Below are 16245 nucleotides of genomic sequence, written 5' to 3' on the forward strand. Positions count from 1 at the left end.
TATTATCTCCCTGTCTGTGGGCATGTGGGTAGTCTCCAATTTTTTGATATCACAAATAATGCTGCAGCAAACATCCCTATATATATATATATATAAAATTTTCCACCCTCACTTTCCTAAACATTTTGTACAAGTAAACATTGCTAGGTCCACGTGTATTTGCCAGTAAAAAAAATGGATTGACGTCAGCTTTTTCTTCCTCTTGAGTATTTTGTTTCTCCTGTGAGGCTGTAAACGCCTGATGCTATTCGCGAGGACTGACATTTCCGGCGTTGAGCCTTTCTCGTTCGTGTTTAACATCAGCTCTGAGAGTGCGTCTGCCCAGCATGGTGGTCTTTTACTTTGGGGAGAAGACTGTAGTTGACAGTATTGTCCTGACTGTCATGGACACTGGGTGCTCATCCTGGGCTAGCGAAACACTAGCTGTGTGACGTGGTAGACATGACCCTATCTTGTCCCCATTAAAGGGGCTGATACCCAGGCACCACATTTAGGGGTCTCCTGATATCTGAATGCCAAGCGCTCTGGCTAGGGGACCTGAAAGCAGCACCTTCCTCATCGCATCTTCTCTTCTTCCTTACTTTCTCCTTGGCAGTGGTGGCCCCCACCCATGGCAGCTTCTGGCAGTTTCAAAGGATGGTCAAACACAACACAAGGGCAGAGGGCCTTCTTCTCAAATTATGGATACGGCTGCTACTGCGGGCTTGGGGGCATAGGGACCCCCACGGATGACACTGACAGGTGAGTGCAGTGGCTCTGAGGCCTCCTGTCGGTTGATTTGCATTGAAATCCCGGCTTGAAGAGAGAGAGGGTGTTCGGACCCTTGCCTTGTTAGGAACTGAAACCAATTCAGGTGAGCCTGAGGGTAAGAAAAAAACGGAATGGGAGTGGGAGAGTGGTCTTGAGGACCCAAGGCTGGGGCTGGCTTCCTGTGGCCTATGCAGCTATACAGGGCCGGCGTGAGGTTCACTGTTCCGTCACCTTCTGGCAGTGCTTGACAATGTTTGAATAGGGGGCCCCTCATTTTCATGTTGCACCAGGCTTTGCAGATTATGTGGTCAGCCCTGCCCAGAGCTCTAGAATGTTCAGCTCTCAGTCTTCATGGTAAACGTGGTCTTCTCTCAGGCCTCCAGTTTTTAGGATTACAGATGCAGCAAGACTGACCAACCGTCTCCCAGTCCTAATTTCATTTTCCGGGAAAGAGAATCCAATTGGCCCAGTTTGGAAAAGTTGTCCATCTGGGTGAGGACACATGGCACAAACTTGGCTGCCAGGCCTACTTTTAAGGATGGGGGTGGGGGAGGGCGAATTCCCAGAAAAGGTGGACGTTGGTGTTAATCTGGGGAGGGAACAGGGAGGTAGGAAACGGGATGGTTTGTGTGTCTTTTTATTTGAAGAAATAAGAAGCAAAATGTTCCTGGTCACTTTCACCATAGTGTGGATAAATATATCCCCATGGTAGGGCCTGAATAACCCCTGGAGCTTGATTCCTCTGGATTGGGCTCATGAGACCGTGGAATGTTCCAGCTGGAAGGACCCCAGAGCCCCTGAGGGGACCTGACACTGATGAAATGCCCGTCACATCCTGAGCCCTGGGATTGGTGGTTTGCATGCAGGGCCTGGTTTAATGCTCCCAGCACATGGCCGAGGCCGTGCCACCATCCCCATTCTACAGGTGACAACGGTGAGGGACCCACTAAACAAAACAGCAGAGCCCAAAGACACACAATCCTTGAGTGGCAGGGTCAAAATTTGAACCAGAATTTGCCTGTTTCAAAGTCCGGGCCCTTTGACACTCTGTGCCTCCCCTTCCAAGTCCTATGGCTGATGAGAATTTTAACGCTATTAGCCAATGATGACCAATGGCAAAGAGCCCACGTGTAGATGGGGATGGTGAGTGAGGAAGACAGAGCGTCCAGCCAGGGCATCGGCCAGAAGCTGATCCTTTTCATGTCTTAGAATCCAGCCCCAGATCTCTGTGTTCCGGCCACTCAGACATGATGGAAGAGGGGGACCGAGGCCGTCCCCCAGATGTTTTCTCTCCTCCAGTGCTCTCCCCTCCCGGCACGCCCACCCCTCCCCTGGCCAACCCTGAGCCTCAGGAGAGCAAAGACTGAAGGATTATGTCTGATGTGCTGACCCTTGTCTGCTCAGAGCCTCTCCCAGGGCTGGGCACATATTCAGTGCTCAGTCAAAAGTCATTAAATCAATGAATAAGTCATGGGCACCTAGATCTGAGTCCTGACTCTATCACCTTCCAGCCGTATGATTTTGGGAAATTCACCTCTGGATCTCAGTTCCTCGCCTATAAAATGGGGGACAAGGACTGCACGTCCTCGGGTTACTGTGGGGAGCTCATGAGACAGCAGGAGGTAGAGGAGGGCTCTTTTTGTGATTTTTAATATCATCAGGAAGTCACCTCCCTGCCTTCCGCACTTTCTCACCCGGGGGGGAGGAGGCATGTGAATCCTTTCCAGCCAGTTCCCCAGGGCCACCCTCAGGAAAGCTCTCATCTCCCTCCATCTAGCGCCCAGGTGCTGCCTGGCCCTCCACCGCTGCTGCAAGAAACTGAAGCAGCTCAGCTGCCAGCCCGTGTTGAACGGCTACCAGTTCCACGTGGCCAACGGGACGGTGATCGTGAGTTGCCTTCTCTGTAGGGAATGTCTTTGAAACTGGGCCTTTCCTTAAGGTCAGCCTTGTGGACCCAGAGAACTTTGGGGAAATGAGATTTTTTTCCAAGTGCTTTGGGATGGAGAGCTGTAATTCCGAGAATCAGAGCTTCCCGAGAGTCCTGGCCCGGGTCCCTCCCTGGTCCCCACTCACAGCTGTGCCCCCAGCTCCCTCCAGAGGTGGGGTGCAGGGCACAGCAGCCCCGCCCCCGCCTGGGGTCTTGCATGTGCTGGATAAATAGTTGCTGACTCGAGAGTACAGTGAATTTTGCAGCTTCGCCTGGCAGCTGTTGCTGTGGAGAAGCTTCTTCCCGATGTCTGTCATGTGTTAACAAAGCAGCTCAGCTGTCATTCAGCTGAACAAATATTTGTGAGGAGTGATTGCGTGCCAAGCACTGGGATAAGTGCGGGGTGGTGGGGAGAGGGGCGACACCAGAGTCAATAGGAGGGGGGATGGGGGAGGGAACCCACGTGTCAGGGAGGCCATTCAAGGAAGAGGGCCAAGGACAGGGTGGGCAAGTACTGAGTGTCCAGCACATGGGGAGGGCCCCCTGATCTCCCAGAGCATGTTCTGGGACTGCTGGGTGTGTATTTGCAGGTGCTGGGCCACGGCCTTGTCGTGAACGCCATTCATTTCGGCGGAACCGGTGGTTTGAGTGCCCCTTTGAATGTGTGACTCGCCTCCGCTTGGCCTTGGGGAGTTGCGTGAACCCCTGTCCTCCCCTTGTGTGTTTATTCAGAGCTGTGAGTGTGTCTTGGAGATCACCTGTCTTCTCCCGAGGCCGGGGGACCACCTCCCTTCCACTCATCTCCCAGAGCCCCCAGCCAGGGCTCCGGCTTAGGATACACTGAGCGTTAGGATGGTGCAGTCTCCCTGGTCCCAGTGGTGAAACACGGCTCAGGCCCCTGCAGACAGGAGACCAGCTTCAGCGGAGTCTGCTTCTCGGCGCCCCCAAGCACACCACCAATACGGAGGGAACCCCCTTTTTCTTATGTGAGCTCAAGGAGCCTTCCTGTGTTGGAGCTCTCTGGCTGTGCGCATCCTCAGGCCTAAAGCAAGGCGTCCCCTCTGTGAGGTCCCCAAGGCCATGTCCAGGAGATGGGGAGGGATCAGGGTCTAGTGGAGGGGCGGGGGAGGGGGTGCTGGAGGAGGTTGTCCCCAGAGGATTGTTTGCTTCGGCACATGATGCCCTCTGGAGGCCAGGGACCAAGTTTCTGACCTCCTCCTCCCACCCCTCGTGGCTCCACATGATGGAAGGCAGGGGCCGAGCCTGGCTGTCGTTGGTGGCGGAGAGGCACACAGAAAAGCTGACCCTGACTCCTCTCAGCCCAGCTCATGGTCTCACTTTCACATGGTTTCTTCTCACCTCTTTTTGCCTTGATCTTAACATCTGTCATGTTAAGTGTTACCTTAGAATGGTTGAAAAGCATCACTTTGAGAGAAAATATCCTCGAAGAGCTCTCTCCTCTGATGCCCCTGTAAAGCGCAGGGACCAAGGAAGGAGGGAAACGGTGTTCTGAGGGAGGAAGTAGAATTTCAGTAAGTGCAAAGGACCTTTCCGCGCTGTGGTCTCAGGCCCAGGCCAAGCCTCCGCCCGCCGCTCCTGTGTCACGGGGGCCAGCCCGGGCTCTCTGCACCTGGAGCAGCTTCCTTATCAACCCTCTTCACCCTCCCAGGTGGGGATCAGAGCTACAGCCCAGGACCCCAGGAAATGGAGGCGAGTCACCTGGGGGCAGAGGCTGGAGCCTCAGGAGGTGGCACAGGAAGCGTTCTCTGCTTGGCACATCAGGCTGGGGGGTGGTGAGAGGTGCAGGCAGGGGCCGGGAGCCGGACTGGAAAGTCTGTGGCCTGGTCCTGCTTTCTGCAGACGCTGGCCCCCACCGAGCAGCAGTAGCCAGTTGCTCGCGAAGCTTGACCAGGGCTCCCAGTGTGCAACATCTTGCTTAGGGAGTTAGCATGGAGGGGTGCTTCCCCGTCCTCACCAGGACATCAGCATTCCCCTCCTCGGCTGGCCCAGCTAGTGAGGATCAGGCTGACTGACACCCCTGTTGTCCCCAACCCCACCTTGCCGAACCCCTATTCCAGTGTGTGCTGAGACCCCCAAGTGAACCCCGCACACATCCATTCACTTGCCCAGTGTCAACTGAGCACCCATTGGGTGCCCATCCAGGGCCAGTGCTGTGCCAGGGCCAGGGGCACAGGACAAGGCAGCCAGCCGCAGGCCCTGCTGTCCAGGCCTTCTCCAGAGCTGAAAATGCCCTTGGGACCATCCAAACCAAACCGTCACTGTGGCAATGGGGAGACTGAGACCCAGAGATGGGGAAGGGTTTGATCCAAGGTAACAGGCAAGATTAAAACTCATACGTCTTGAGACTTTCCGGTGCTCCGGAACACACTGCTGGCCTGAGTCTTCTAGGCCTCAGTTTCTTCATCCATAAAATAGGTGCACTAACAATAGCTACAGTTCACGAGCGTCTGACCGATGCTTTACACTCGGCACTGTGAACTCGTGATAAACCTTTGAGGTGGGCCTTATTCTCCCCATTATCGAGGAGCGCCCTGAGGCTCAGAGAGGTTAAGTGAGTTGGCCAAGGCCACACAGCCAGGGAAAGAAGAGTTGGGATTCAGACCCAGGTCGTCTGATCCCAGCTGGTGCTCCTGCCTCCCACCATCCTCGCCAGGGGCATGGGGGGCCGCTGGGAGGGCGATGGGGCTGCTCTGGACCGGGGGCTCACACAAATGCAAGTCTTATTATCTACAACAGGCTTGTCAGAATGTTCAGCCCTGGCCCAAGGGGCAAAGAAGAGCAGAAGCAGCTTGCCCCTCTGCAAGGCCCCAGATCTTTCTGTTCTAGCTCTATGTACCCTGCGAAGAGGCCCAGAGACAGCACACGCTTTGGAGTCAGGCAGAGCTGGGCCTGCATCCCAGCTTCACCTTTTCTAGCTGGATAATTGCACAACCCCCTGGGCCTTAGTCTCCTCATCTGTAAAATGGAGATACTAATCAGAACTTCATAAGGTCACTAAAGGACTGACTAAAGTAACCCAGCTCAGAGCAGGTGCTTAGTTAGTTAATGCCCCTCCTTCTAGAAGCTGAGATTTCTTTCGTTGAATCTCAGTTTCCTTTTCTCCTTTACTTTGTGGGAAAGCACTGAGTGTTTTCTTTAGTACTGCTGAGAGATAGCTTGGAAGCATCTCCTCTGCATTTGCCTCCCCTTGAGCTAATGTTATTAACCCCTTATAGGATAAAACCTCGCCCCTTCTACCCCCGGTTAGACTGCAGTTCAAGGAACTGCCTTGCAAGGGTTAACGACCTCCCCAGCCTCCACGTTCTGAAATCCCCGCACTCAAGCCTGGTCCTAGGTTGCCTAGCAACCAGTGGCTGCTTCAGGATGCAGTTGGTGTGAGGAGGGAAGGGAAAGCAGAAAAACAACTTGGTCCGCCCATGTCTCTAAATGTCACTGGGAGCTCAGTGCAGAGAAAGGCCTGGAACCCAAGCCCTGGGGCCAAGTTGCCGAGGGGCGGGGCGAAGCCTCCCCTCAGGTAACCGGGGAGGTCATTAGCCCTCTGTTGAGTGGGTTACATAAGTACTTGGCATTCGCAAGGGATTTTAAGATCTGCCAGTGGTGACACCCCCTCCACCCACACAGGAATGCATCTGTAGTGCAGCGGGGAGCCAGGCCGTGGGCAGCAGAGCCCAGGTTCCAGCCAGAGGTACCACTATCACCTCCATCTCTGAGCCTGTGACTTCTTCCTCTGCCGAAGGGGGAGGGTGAAGTAGGTAACCACTGGAATTTGTAGTTTGCAAAGATCTTTCTCCTTTGCTACTGAGTTTCCTCCTCAAAACACCTCCGCTCGCTCGCTGACACATCACCCATTTCCTCTCCTAGCTTCTGTCTCAACCTGACATCATCTCATTTTCTTGTTTACTTATTTGTTTATTTATGCATTGATTCTCCCCTCGACTGGAATGTGAATTCCAGGAGAGCAGGGGAGGCACTTATCCTCATAAGGCCACAGAGGATGCCCAGAGCTATGCAGTGTGGGGTCCTCTCGCTCAGACCTGTACCCCCGCACTTCTTAGCCAAAGGGCAGGCACGGGTTAGGAACTCAATACCTGTTTGTTTGATGAGCGAGTGAATGAAAAAAATTCATGAAATAGTCAATGCAAGCACCCGTACCCTCATTTGAAAGCCCAGGCAAGATGCTCAGAGAGGAACAAGTTGCCTGCCATGCTAGAACATGCAGGCGGCAGATCTGGACCGAGAAACCGACTCCCTGTTTCTTGGGATGGGGCTTCATCCACTGCCCCGCAGGCCGTGTAAGCCCAGCCAGTAAGGCAGTAGCAAACTGGGATGGAGCATTTACAGCGTGTTTGGGGCTGAAGATCTGCAATGAAGACAAACTCCCTGCCTGTGTGCAGAGAGAGAGAGACAGCCCATAAAATATTCAGAAAGAAAGATACACTTAGGTAGTGACAAGTGCTATGAAGCATCTAAAATAGGGCCACAAGCTAAAGAATGAGGCTGGCAGTGGACGGAAGGGCAGGGGGTGTGGCTGCTCGGGGAGGATGGCTACTTTATGTGGCTGTAGAGCCCTCTCTAAGGAGGTGGCATTTAGCTAGTGCAGAAGGAGACGAGGGGCTGGGGGGTGTGCGTCCCACCAGGAATGAGTCGGGTGGGGCCTGGCCGTGGGGTGAGGGGCTCCCCTTCTCCTTTGGTTGCAGGGGGAAGCATTAAAGCAGGAAGTGATCTGCTCAGATTTTGCTTTAGAAAGATCACTCTGGCCCCTGTACAGAGAAGTTGGGGAAAAGGGGAAGAAACGGGGAGCCATTAGTGGGGTGTTTCAGTAGCACTGGGGAGAAGCGACCATTGCACAGATCGATAGCTGGGGAGAAGTGCCAGATGCTGCGTGCGTTTGGGAGGTAGATTGATAGGACCTGCTGATGGATTCGATGTGGGGTTTGAAGGTAAGGGGGGCTGACTCTGAGGTTCTTGGTCTGAGCAGCCATGGATGGTGGTGCATCCACGAGCTTGTGCAGATGGGGGAGAGCAGAGTCTGCAGACACAGCAAGAGCCTGGCGTGAGCCCTGTTGGGTTTGAGATGCATGTCAGACACCCAAGAGGAACTCACCTGAGCCCAAGCCTATTGGCATCTAGAGCTCAAAGGAGATGTCTAGGCTGCGGTGAGAACTGGAGAGTCAGCGGTGCTTGGTGGTATTTAGAGCCCTGAGCTTTAAAACAAGAGCTCCCAAGGAGAGGGTTTAGAGACCAGGTCGGAGGCCGGGCACAGGGAGTAACAGCGTGTCAGGCAGTCTGGGTGAGCCCAGGCAGGAACGTAGACCTTCTTGCTTTGTCTCATCGGTGGAGGTGTATTTCATGGAATGAGAAAGCATATCCTAAAGCTGTCAGTTCCATTCTTCATGCCTCAGTTTCCCTGTCAGCAAATTGGAAGATGCAGAATCTGGGTTTAGGCTTGTTTTTAAAAGATGACTTCCAAGCATGGCATTTCTTGGCCCAGGGCTGCCTCTTCTTCCAGCCCATGGCTGGCGTGATTCTACAACGGCTGTGGGATGTCCACGGCAATAGACAGCTGCTCCAGGTTGGTCCTGACGCCTGCACCCTGGGCAAGCTGTTACACACAGAGCTGAACAGCAGGAGAGAATTATACTCCACACTTTGGAACAGACCGGAAGACAAAGCAAGGAAGGGGGTGGTGAGAAAGGAAGAAGGAGGTTTGGTGAATTGAGATGGAAGAAAGAAGACATGTTAAAGACGAGGAATAGGGCTTCCCTGGTGGCGCAGTGGTTGGGAGTCCGCCTGCCGATGCAGGGGACGCGGGTTCGTGCCCCGGTCCGGGAGGATCCCACATGCCGCGGAGCGGCTGGGCCCGTGAGCCATGGCCGCTGGGCCTGCGCATCCGGAGCCTGTGCTCCGCAGCGGGAGGGGCCGCAGCGGTGAGAGGCCCACATACCACAAAAAAAAAAAAAAAGACGAGGAATAGGAGACAAAGAGATAAACAGAAAGGGAGACAGATGAGAAAGAGGAAAGGGTGAGAAAAGTGCCTCGCTTCCAGTTTCCAGAGAAGCAGCACGCGGGTAAGTGACAGCACCAGGTGCCAGGCCCTTTGGGAGGGAAGCGAGGTTGGATGGGGCAGGGCCCTGTGCCCAAGTAGCCCTGGGCCCCACCAAGGGCGGCAGCCCAACAACCCGGTGAGCCCCTGCCGACCATGGCAGCTGCCACGGGAGGGCAGCAAGGGGCATGCTGGGCAGAGGTGAGAGACCTGGACATGGAGGGGACGGAGGCTCTCGGGGAGTCCCTGCGGGAGCTGGGGCCTGATGGGTCTCGAAGGATTGTCACAGATGGAGAAGGGAGAGCGCGAAGGCAAAGGTGATCCAGGTGCCAGGAACAGCGGGAGCAGCAGGAACCATCCCTGGCACATTTCCTGAGGGTGAGTGGAGAGGTACAGCTGAGGCGTAGGGTGGGTGCCAACATGTCTTGAGAAATCCAGGCTCCAGTGAGATGTGGGAGGACAGCTTCCTGCAGGAATTGTAGACTTCGGAGAGGGGGAAAGGCAAACAAACAGACTATAGCCAGCACTGGTCCAGCTTCAAAGGGCCCTTCTTTTTCCAACATGTGAAGCTAAGGGTGCGCCATTGTCATAATAGCAAGCATTTATACAGGCCTCTCTGTGTTCTGAGCACATCCAGACCACTCCATCTGTAATGACAACCGTGAAACTCCTCACAACCATCCTGTGAAGTAGACACCATTATTTACTTTTGATACTATTGCTTTTATCACCATTTAAAAAAATTTATTTATTTTTGGCTGCATTGGGTCTTCATTGCTGTGTGCAGACTTTCTCTAGCTGTGGAGAGCGGGGGCTACTCTACGTTGCGGTGCGTGGGCTTCTCATCGTTGTGGCTTCTCTTGTTGCGGAGCACAGGCTCTAGAGCGCAGGCTCAGTAGTTGTGGCGCACGGGCTTAGCTGCTCCGCGGCCTGTGGGATCTTCCCGGGCCAGGGCTCGAACCCGTGTCCCCTGCATTGGCAGGTGGATTCTTAACCACTGCGCCACCAGGGAAGCCCTATCACCATTTTATAAATGATACTGAAACTAACTTGCCCAGGGCCAACACATCAGGGAGTCTGGCCACCTCACTTCTTCACCCCCCCAACCCTCAAAAGAGAGTGGAAATGGGGTGGAATTATCTAGAAGGAGGCTGCCTTAGACATCCCCTACACACACGCACGCACGCACTCACGCACACACACGCATATGCACCCACGCACAGAGCACTATAATTCTGACTACTAAATAAAAGACGCCCATCTAGTGGTCACTAGGCCACGGTGCAGACACTCAATCCCCAAGGCCCACTGAGGGGCTTCCCTGGTGGCACAGTGGTTGGGAGTCTGCTTGCCGATGCAGGGGACGCGGGTTCGTGCCCCGGTCCGGGAAGATCCCACGTGCCGCGGGGCGGCTGGGCCCGTGAGCCGTGGCCGCTGAGCCTGCGCGTCCGGAGCCTGTGCTCCGCAACGGGACAGGCCACAGCAGTGAGAGGCCCGCGTACCGCAAAAAAAAAAAAAAAAAAAAAAAAAAAAAAAAAAAAAGTCACATCCAAAGGCCCACTGAGGCTTCATTCACTTATTCAATGACTGTTGAGCACCTACTATGTGCCAGCATAGTATCCCAGCTGGGGATACTGGGAGGGACAGGACAGAAAAAGCCCCAGTCTCACAGAGCTCACACTTTGTTGATGAGAAACAGATACAAGCAAGTAAACAAATAAGAGAAAGAAGAGATGTGAAAAGTATGGTGAATCAAACAAATGAGGATGTGAGGGAGAGTGGCTGGAGAAGCATTTGAAGGAGTGGGCAGGGAGAGCCTCTCTGAAGAGAGGAAATTTGACAAAGACCCAAAGGTGGGATGGATCCAACCACTTAAAAATCCTGGAGAGAAGTGTTTCAGACAAAGAGAATAGCAAGTGCAAAGGCCCTGGGACAAGACCAAACAAAACATGTGACATAAAGAGGCCATTGGTCCTGGAGCAGAGTGAAGGTGAGAGAGTGGAGGTCTGTGAGGATGAAGAGGTTGGCGGGGACCCCATCCTGGCAAGCCTGCTTCGGAGTCCGTGGCAAGGAGTTGGGATGTCTTTGCCCAAATAGTAGGAAACCACAGCAGGGCTTTCAGCAAGAGAGTGAACCTAATTCAAGTTACATTTAAAGACGGTCTCGGACTTCCCTGATGGCACAGAGGTTGAGAATCCGCCTGCCAATGCAGGGGACAGGGATTCGAGCCCTGGTCCGGGAAGATCCCACATGCCGCAGAGCAACTAAGCCTGTGCGCCACAACTACTGAGCCTGCACTCTAGAGCCTGCGAGCCACAACTACTGAGCCCGTGCTCTGCAACAAGAGAAGCCACTGCAAGGAGAAGCCCCCTCGCAGCAACTGGAGAAAGCCTGTGTGCAGCAATGAAAACCCAATGCAGCCAAATATAAATAAAAATTTTTTAAAAATCTTAAAGACAGTCCCTGTTAATTTCCTTCCATTAGGGTGGAATTGCTGGTGATGACAGGGATTGTGGCCAAGAAGATGGAGAGAAGAGGGCAGAGTGAAATATTCTAAACATAGAGACATCAATGGAACTTTGGGTGGATGGGCTGTGAAAGTGAACGGGGGGGTAGGAATCAAGGTTGGCTGCTAGTTTTCTGGCCTGAGTGGGAGGTGGTGCCATTTCCCAAGCTGAGAGTGTGGGTGGAGGACCGGCTCAGTGGGCAGGGGGCCGGAAGGGGACACTTACATCAAGAGCTTCCTTTGGGGCGTCTTACATTGAAGACGCCTGTGACATCCAGGTGAGATGCCAGGTAAGCTGTTGGAAGGAGGAGCTGAGTTCTGAAAAAATAGGTTTCGTGTCCTTGGCCTGGGTGCTGCCTGGCAGCACTAACCCAGGGCCCCTCCGTGCAGCCCACACCTGCTCCTTCTCTTGTTTCCTTCCAGGCTTCTCCTTGGGGGCACGTCCAGGTGTCGGGGGGGAACGACTTGGGTACAGAAGAAAAGAATTCCCAGATCCTTGCTTTTCTATTGTCAACCCTTGACCCCTTGCAGCGAGTTCCCCGTTCTCCCCAACTCCCTGGGGGTGGATGGAAGCCCCCTGTGACCCTCTGTCTCCCTTCAGTCGAATGCACCCTTGGTCCTGGTGTCGGCTGCCTCTGTGGGCTAAGGGCCTGCGAGTGTGACACGCAATCTGCTTCAAAGAGAACCTGCCCAAACTTCAAGCAGTTCTTCTCCAGCTGGCCCTGCTGTGGCAGGCGCAAACTCCAATGCTAGTGAGGCCGCAGGTCCCTGGTCAGTCTGGGCTGGGATACTCCTTTATCACTCGGCATCAGAGGGCTAGAGATCAACAGTGGAAAAGACAGAATCCTGGCTTTCTATGGAGGGAGACAGACCATAAACATACGCATAAATAAACAGTACATTCCAATAGCAGTAAGCGCTAGGAAGCAATAAAACAAGGTGACAGGGCTTCCCTGGTGGCGCAGTGGTTGAGAGTCCGCCTGCCGATGCAGGGGACGTCGGTTCGTGCCCCGGTCGGGGAGGATCCCACATGCCGCGGAGCAGCTGGGCCCGTGAGCCATGGCCGCTGAGCCTGCGCGTGCAGAGCCTGTGCTCCGCAACGGGAGAGGCCACAACAGTGAGAAGCCCGCGTTCCGCAAGAAAAAAAAACAAAAAAACAAAAAAACAAGGTGGCAAGGTAGAGAGGTGTCGCCTACCCCCATCCCAGGAAATTTCCAGGAGGGGAAAGTCCCCAGGATCCGCCTTAAACTCTCCCTCCATCCCCACCTCAAAATCAGGATACAGGGCGGATTTGGGAACCAGACCCACAACCCAGATCTAGCCGGAGCCAAGCAGGGATCCTGGAAAACAAGGTCTTGGCTACATGCCAAGGACCCGAGAAGCACACTTGGACTCTGTTTCTCATTTGCTGGAGTTTTGCCTTCTCCAGAAAACCCCAAGGTAGGAAAAAGTCGATGCCATTTTCACCTCCCAGGACACAGAGCGTGAGAACGTCAGCTCCCATGGCTGCCATCTGGATGTCATGCCAGGAAGGTAACAAAGAAACGAAGAGAGAGGGCAAGGGAGAGGGAACCGGCGGTATCCAAGATTTCCATCCACATTTATTTTATTTATTTATTTTCTAAAGAAGATGTTGGGGGTAGGAGTTTATTAATTTATTTTTTATTTATTTTTGGCTGTGTTGGGTCTTCGTTTCTGTGCGAGGGCTCTCTCCAGTTGCGGCAAGCGGGGGCCACTCTTCATCGCGGTGCGCGGGCCTCTCACTGTCGCGGCCTCTCTTGTTGCGGAGCACAGGCTCCAGACGTGCAGGCTCAGTAGTCGTGGCTCACGGGCCTAGTTGCTCCGCGGCATGTGGGATCCTCCCAGACCAGGGCTCGAACCCGTGTCCCCTGCATTAGCAAGCAGATTCTCAACCACTGCGCCACCAGGGAAGCCCCATATTTAGAAGCCCCTGGTTATAAGGTGTAAATTCTAATAAATATTAAAGTGATCCAGTCAGGGTGGATGCTGATTGTTCTGATGCCCGGGGGTAGATTGCAAAAATGACCACAACTGTTCTTACCTCTCTGTATCCTCACCTCTCACGATATAAGGCTCAGCTTTTCCCATCAAGCGGTGGACTGTTTTCCCCACCCCTGAATCTGAACTCTGAACTGGCCTTGTGACTTACTGTGGTCAATAGAACATGGTGGAAGTGACGGTCCGCCAGTTCGCCAGCAGGGCCTCTGGAGGCCCAACGCACGTCCCCTCTTTCTCGGAAACGCCTGCCACTGCCATGAGAAACACCCTGGGCCCACCTGCAGGAGGGCAGGAGCCCACCTGGATCACGGTCGTCAGGGCAGCTGTCTGGCTGAGGACCTCAGACCCGCGAGAGCACTCGGCAGGGGTCAGCAAAGCCAGCTCACGGCTGACCACAGACACCGGAGAAGCTCGCTGAGACCTAAACAGCCGCCCAGCTGAGCCCCAGCTAAACCACCACCTTGCAGAAGTGCAAGCTAAATAATGGGCCTGTTTAACGTCTTTAAGTTTCGGTGCGGTTTGCCATGCGGTGTAACTCATTGACGTCGTTGGTCTTCACTACCCGAGGCTCTGGGGTTCTCGGCACTGTGCCGAGCTTGGAGGCCACGTGAACAGCATGGACGTGCCCCTGCCCCTTACCTGACAGGCTTGGGAGGAGAAAGGCCATCCTCATGCAATACCGGAGAACACACAGAGGCTGTAACCACTCAGTCACCCAACAAAATTTCATTGAGCCTCTGCTAGGCGGCAGGCACAGAGCTGGGCAGTAGGGATTCAGAGGTTTAAAGAAAACAAACAGAGAATGAGATGTAAATATCCTGGGGAGAAAGTTGAGAGCCAGAGCAGCTTTTAGAGGTTCAAGTTCAGACACTTACAGTCTGGATTGAGTGACGCTGTCACGGGTGTGAAGACAGAAAGGGAAGCCAGAGGTGGGAGGTCAGCAGAGGGTCTGGGAACTAGGGCTCCGGGGCTCTGCCTGGCTCAGCTGGCAGGTCACAGGGGACACTGGTCTGTTTTCCCACCTGCCCACGTGCTGTAGTAATTGCTACTGCAGAAGGAAGCTTGGGGTCGATGGGTGTCACATTTAAGGTTGTAAAAGGCAGTGAGAGGAGTGACCACAGAAAGGTAGGCGTGGAGCCAGGGTGGCTGGGCCCAAGCCAGCCACCTCCCATCCTCGGGGACTCCAGACCACAACAGAGACCAGCTCAAGACTGGCCAAGTGACACAGTGGAGGGAGGGAGGCCAGGGCTGGGCTCAGCACAGGGGCAGGGATTTCAGTGTGAGATCCGGGCCATGGGCCACCACCTGGGCCTCCGATTCTAATCTGTAAAACGGGGGCCGTGGTGGTATCGAACTGCTCACCTCGATGCCCTAATGCTGGGAGGACAGGACTGTGCTGGGACTGTGGAGGAATGTCATTGGCTTTCACTGGGAAAGCCCGCTCTCCTGGAAGGGTGATCATTCATCCCCTCAACAAAGCCACATCAGGGCCTGCTGCAAGCCAGGCCCTGTGCTAAAGCAGAGAAATAAAGCTGCATCCGACTCCAAGTTGCTCTCAGATCAGGCAGAACGCAAGTCAGCGGGTGATTACAAGGCAGGCTGGGAGATGCTGGAATTGGGGTCAGCTCAGGGAGTAATGACTACCATCAGGGCAGGGGGGAATGCTGAGGGTCTGACGTCTCACCTGAGAGCTGAAGATGAGGAGGAGTTGGGGTACCAAGTGAGGTAGAGGGATGGAAGGTGATTCAACAAACCTGCTCGAAAGCGCCACTGCCACCAGTCTCCCCCCGGCTGAAGGGCTGTCCTCCATGTTTGCCCCTCCCCCAAGCCAAAAACATGCATGTCAAATTCTTTTTCTCATATCCCACATCTGATGTGTTGGCACCTTCAAAATACATTTAGATTCTATATTTATAAAATACTTCAGTAAAATGTACACATTTAAAAAAAGACAAAGATGAGAGGGGAAAAATTTAGAACCACCTGGGCCACCTTCAGGGCTGCCATCTTGGTCGGAGCCACCATCGCCTCGTTCCTGGGCCACTGCTTGTCCCACATCACTCTCTCCACTTCCACCCTCAGCCTCTGCAATCTCTCATCCACTAGCAGCCGGTCAGCAGGGTGCCTGGCATCTGATCGTGCCAGGCACGATCTCCTCACACCCTCCCCGTCTGCCTCGGAGTAAGAGCCAATGTCCTTCCACAGCCCCGAAACCCCCATGACCATCCCCACGCAGCCTCGCGTCCTGTACTCTCCCGCTCACCCCTCCCCCCCCCCAGCCAATGGCCTCCACGCTGTTCTGTTCCTTGAACATGGCGGGCACGCTCCCTCCCGTGGACCCTGCCCACAGTGGCTTCCTCTGCCTAGACGGGACATCCCACGGGCCTGACTCCCTACCTCCTTCAAGTCTCTGCTGGAATCTCAGCTTCCTAATAAAGCTTATGTGACCACCCCCTATAATACTGCCCACCCTCCCCTGGCCTTTCCCATCGCCTTCATCCTGTTCTCTGTTTCTGCATGCATCGTACACTCATGGATACCACTGTTCCTTGTCTGCCTCCCCACTGGAAGATGAGCTCCTGAGGCCAAGGATCTGTGTCCTTTTCTAATCCCTGATGTAATGACGTGAGGTCAATGTGAAGGGATTGCATTAGCTCAGCGTGGGGCGCATGGAACGTGGGAGTAGATCTTCAAGCGAGGGGAAGAGATGAGGAAGGCAAGGCGAGGTCAAGGAGAGCCTGTGGCCCCTCTAAGAAGTCTGGGCTCGATCCTGGGAGCCGCGGGGGCCCCAGTGCTCTGAGCCATCACCACTTTCCACCTGGGAGAACTCGGGCAGCTCAGTGTCCTCAGGGGCCAAACAGACAGACGGGTGGACGGACGCAGTGGTGTAGGAGCAAACGCCCCGCCTCAAAGGGGACAGACGTCAAGTGTAGATGCATTTTTGCGACAGCTCTCTGTCTGCACCTTTTCCTCAGCTGC

At 54.3% G+C, this 16245-nt stretch overlaps 1 protein-coding gene across 1 annotated transcript; it reads left to right on the forward strand.

Annotated features, from left to right (window-relative positions):
• The first annotated feature begins 241 nt into the window (after nucleotides 1–241).
• Nucleotides 242–12000, forward strand: PLA2G2C (phospholipase A2 group IIC). The gene is given in 5 exon segments (XM_059036752.1): nucleotides 242–311; nucleotides 596–654; nucleotides 656–741; nucleotides 2535–2641; nucleotides 11849–12000. Coding segments are annotated over 5 exon segments (474 nt in total).
• The last annotated feature ends 4245 nt before the right edge of the window (nucleotides 12001–16245 follow it).

The sequence above is a fragment of the Kogia breviceps genome, chromosome 1, assembly GCF_026419965.1.
Source record: "Kogia breviceps isolate mKogBre1 chromosome 1, mKogBre1 haplotype 1, whole genome shotgun sequence".
Taxonomy (NCBI): domain Eukaryota; kingdom Metazoa; phylum Chordata; class Mammalia; order Artiodactyla; family Physeteridae; genus Kogia; species Kogia breviceps.